At 44.8% G+C, this 5,000-nt stretch overlaps 1 protein-coding gene across 2 annotated transcripts in view; it reads right to left on the bottom strand.

The window, feature by feature from the left end:
• The window catches only part of fstl5 (follistatin-like 5), a 185,338-nt gene that overhangs the window by 66,812 nt on the left and 113,526 nt on the right, over positions 1 to 5,000 (bottom strand). For both annotated transcript variants that reach the window (XM_042062277.1, XM_042062278.1), the window contains exon 6: positions 4,382 to 4,502. In XM_042062277.1, coding sequence (XP_041918211.1) covers positions 4,382 to 4,502 — 121 coding nt within the window. The remainder of the gene's footprint in view (positions 1 to 4,381; positions 4,503 to 5,000) is intronic.

Genomic DNA, 5,000 nt, shown 5'->3' with positions numbered 1-5,000 from the left:
CTGATTTGTTGATATTGAGGCAATGATTCCATGCAAAGGCTTGGGCTTCAGGGCCCCCTGACCCCTTGGGCCCCTGGGCCTGGGCCCGGTAGGCCCGAGCAGTAATCCATCCCTGCACGCGATTTGAAGTTTCGGTCTCTCGTACGCGTACTTGATCGCTCATTCTAGATTCCGGGAGATTTTATCTAATTTGCGGGTGTCAGGGAGCCGCTATCAATATGCAGGACACACGGAACTTCTAGACAGCACTTTGTCGCCAGCAGTGTACAACGTACCTACGTTAATGTTGTCATGTTTAGCTGACACAAACGGAAAATAATGACTGTATTTCCAGGTAGAAAACGCGCATCTCTCTCCCCCCTCCATTGTTGTTTATGCTTGTGTAGCTGCGTGGTGTTACACCTGAGTTGTCCTCATGCTGAAAACGTGAGCATACATCACGTTAATCCCCAAGACAAGAAGAAAATGACAAAAATAGTAATGCACAGTGACTTGGATAAGTAACTTTAATCTGATTACTGGTTTGGAAAATAGTAACATGTTAGATTACTCGTTACCAAAAAAAGTGGTCAGATTAGAGTAACGAGTTACTGGCATCACTGCAAACAACTGACACACACACACACACACGCACATCTAACTAGAATTGCCACACACATACATACACTAGGGTTGCCACATGTACTGGATTTTCTGGGATTGTTCTCTTTTTTGAGTGACTGTCGTGGATAATTAATAATCTTTTCCGGGCCACAAATTGGTGAAAATGAATTTATAATTATAATTTCTGCTAGTTTCAAATGAAACGGCTATTATGTTTTCTTCTTTGTTGTGTTTATCGGATATCAAATCCTGTGTAGGCTACGTACACAGACATAAAACGCAGAAGCAGCCTACAGTTTACAGTATATTACCTAGCAACTGCCGAGCAACCACAGCTATGACCCCAGACCCTACTTTGTAGTTCCACGCTTCTGTCTAGTAGCCACTTTGTAGTTCCACGCTCCTGTCTAGTAGCCACTTTGTAGTTCCACACTCCTGTCTAGTAGCCACTTTGTAGTTCCACACTCCTGTCTAGTAGCCACTAGCCACTTTGTAGTTCCACACTCCTGTCTAGTAGCCACTTTGTAGTTCCACACTCCTGTCTAGTAGCCTGGTTGCTCTGTAATGTAGAAAAGGACAGCAGCAGGGAAAGGAGTCCAAAGTGAGTGTGTGTGTGTGTCTGCGTCAAACAGTGTATCAGGGCAAATATACTGTAAGAGACTCTTCGCCGAGAACGTTTACAATGGCAAAATGCACCAACACCATGTTACATGCAAGGATGATACTTTTTGGGTCCATGCAGCCGATCTAACTTGAACGTTGGGAACGCATCTTGAATGCGCACCAGAGAGAGAGAGAGAGAGCTGGCTTTTCTGTGTTGATATCTCCTTTTTAATACAAGCAACTTGTAACTGCCTGTAACAACTTAATATTATTCATATTATATAGTTAATATTCTTATCAATGTGGCACAAACAAACAAGGCTACAGATTAGGGATCCTACTTATGAAAACCTGAAAGTGACAATGCACCATTTATATAATTTAGAACCCCCTTTACTTTTTTTTGTGGTTTTTGTTGTGTGTGTGTGTGTGTGTGTGTGTGTGGGTCCTGTCTTGAATGTGGACCAGCAATGTGCGGGGTGGGTGGGTAAATAGGGGTGGGGTGGGAGAGGTGGGTGGATGGTAGGGTGGGTTAGGGAAGTATTCATATTGAGGGAAGCATAGTATGTAAAAGTAGAGATCAAAAATTCTGATGAAACTCTGATTTTGGTGAAATTCTGAAATTGTTCCATTTTTCATTGCTGTTGTTTCTCCCTTATTTGATGGGAGAAGTAGTTGACTTCCTGGTACCTAATAATTTAATCATTTGCAGCATTTCTTAATAAATTAAATGTCATATGCATACAGTAATAATATAACTATAAATTATAGGCATTTAACATTCACCACAATCATAATCAAATGTGGCAACCTTGCAACCTTGCATCTCACATGCCTGCCTAACTGAGACACACACACACACACACACACACACACACACACGTACACACACACACACACACACACAAACACACACACACACATGTACACACACACACACACACATGTACACACACACACACATGCAACATTAAGGTTTAGTGTGCTGCTTTGTGCTGCTGTTTCATGTCTGAGGCTCATCTGAGAGGGCAGAGTGGGCGGTGATGGCGCTGCTCCTGCTGCTGCTGCTGGTGTGTGTGTGTGTGTGTGTGTGTGTGTGTGTGTGTGTGAGTGTGTCTGTAGAAAAAGTACAGCTCTTCAAGGAAGTGCGTGTGTGTGTGTGGAGGGGGAGGGGGGCAATGAGTATTGTCTCGAATTCCTCTGTTTGATGAGCTTCGCCTGAAGGGCCTTTCCCCACGCAATCCCATAATGCATTGTGGTTGGGCGCAGTGCTCCTCCTCTCTGTCAGGAGCCTCTTCACAGCCTGATGAGGAACTGAGCACTTTCCCAACACCACCTCATTATGCACCCCCCTCTTCCACTCCCCTCTCTCTCTCTCTCTCTCTCTCTTGACTTTTCTCTCTCTTTTCTCCACCTCGCTACTCTCTCTCTCTCCCTCTCTCTCTATCTCTCTCTTTCCCTCTCTCTATCTCTCTATCTATCTCTCTCTCTCTCTACTTTTCTTTCTCTCCATTTCTCCTTCTCTCCATGTGCTGAGCTGAAGAAAGTTCTAAGTCAGCATAACCGAGATGGATTCTGAGACTTCTGAACAAACCCAGTGACCCTGAGAACAGTCCGTGTGAAGAGAAGTCAATATGACAGAACAGTCCATATGAAGAGAAGTCAATATGACAGAACAGAACAGTCCATATGACAGAACAGTCTGTATGAAGAGAAGTCTGTATGGAGAAGTCAATATGACAGAACAGTCCGTATGACAGAACAGTCTGTATGAAGAGAAGTCTGTATGAAGAGAAGTCAATATGACAGAACAGTCCGTATGACAGAACAGTCTGTATGAAGAGAAGTCTGTATGACAGAACAGAACAGTCCGTGTGAAGAGAAGTCAATATGACAGAACAGTCCGTATGACAGAACAGTCCGTGTGGTCAGTATGACAGAAGCGCAAGCACAACCCTGTTGAGTGTGTGTGGTCAGAAGCATAAAGCATGTATGGTCAGTAGAGAGAAGAGTGTGTGTGGTCAGTATGACAGAGAAGAGTGTGTGTGTTCAGTATGAGAGAAGAGTGTGTGGTCAGTATGAGAGTGTGTGTGGTCAGTATGAGTATGAGAGTGTGTGTGGTCAGTATGAGAGTGTGTGTGGTCAGTATGAGAGTGTGTGTGGTCAGTATGAGTGTGTGTGTGGTCAGTATGTGTACAGCCCAGTCCTATGCTGTTGCCACACTGATCTATGGGGAGATGAAGTCTGAGACAGTAAGTGACCTCGCTCCCCTATCTCCTGCCTCCTGAGTCTTAATGGGCTCGGCCTGCTGTACAGAAGTGACCTGATGCATTATGGGGCCGCAATGCGTTAACACAAACACTCCCCAGGAGGCTCCATCAGAGCTTTCAGCCGCTCAAAGACTCCACACACACACACACACACACACACACACACACACACACACACACACACACACACACACACACACAGACATATACACACACACACAGACATATACACACACACACACACACACACACACACACACACACACACACACACACACACAGACATATACACACACACACACACACACACACACACACACACACACACACACACACAGACATACACACACACACACACACACACACACACACACACACACACACACAGACATATACACACACACACACAGACACACACACACACACACACACACACACAGACATACACACATACACACAGACATATACACACACACACACACACACACACACACACACACACACACACACACGCACACACACACACACACAGCGGAGGAGTCTTGTTCCGCCCTGAAGGGACTTATTTTCCCAATAATGACCGGTGTTCTATACATTATCCCGCTTATTACACGGCTACTTGCCAAAACGAAACAGTTCCAGTAGTTGCAGAGTGATATGAAAGACCCGAATTAGAAGCACAAACTCCGTTGCCATTGACAGCGGTCAATATTTTTTTCAGAGGTCCTTTAGTCGAAAATAATGACCGCAAGACCGCAAGATGAGAAGAAATCTCATTCAAGTCAATGGAGCGTTGCATTGCACTTGCATTGTGAAGAGCCGTGTAATAATCGTCATTAATGATCCTTCATTAGACACACACACACACACACACACACACACACACATACAGGACAAACACTCACCGAATGCAGTGTAGAACTCTTCTTTTGTGAGATGTTCATCGTTGTCCTCGTCATTGTACTTGAGAAGGTCAAACAGCGTGCAGTCGGAAGCTGCTTTGGACAGGCCTTCCTGCTTGATCACCTGGAACAAGAACACAGCACACATTATGACCTACGCACCTACACACCTTATGACCTAAGCCGTGTGTGTGTGTGTGTGTGTGTGTGTGTGTGTGTGTGTGTGTGTGTGTGAAATGATTGGAGTGTTCTACAGAACAGCAATGACACCCTGTGTGTGTGTGTGTGTGTGTGTGTGTGTGAAATGATTGGAGTGTTCTACAGAACAGCAATGGCACGCTTTGTGTGTGTGTGTGTGTGTGTGTGTGTGTGTGTGAAATGATTGGAGTGTTCTACAGAACAGCAATGGCACGCTGTGTGTGTGTGTGTGTGTGTGTGTGTGTGTGTGTGTGTGTGTGTGTGTGGGTTGTTGCTTTGACATGTACATGGACCTGTGTTTCTCAGAAAAAAAGTTAAAATACCAGCCATTAACTCATGCTCTTTCAGTAGGTGGTTATAGCACAAAAATGGTTGTACTTATTTATGGTAGCCTTGGACATGTTCATAGACTCTGTGTTAGAGG

This window comes from Alosa sapidissima, chromosome 14 (genome assembly GCF_018492685.1).
Source record: "Alosa sapidissima isolate fAloSap1 chromosome 14, fAloSap1.pri, whole genome shotgun sequence".
Classification (NCBI taxonomy): Eukaryota; Metazoa; Chordata; class Actinopteri; order Clupeiformes; family Clupeidae; genus Alosa; species Alosa sapidissima.
Note: the sequence above shows the minus strand (reverse complement) of the source record. Positions and strands in the feature narration are given on the sequence as shown.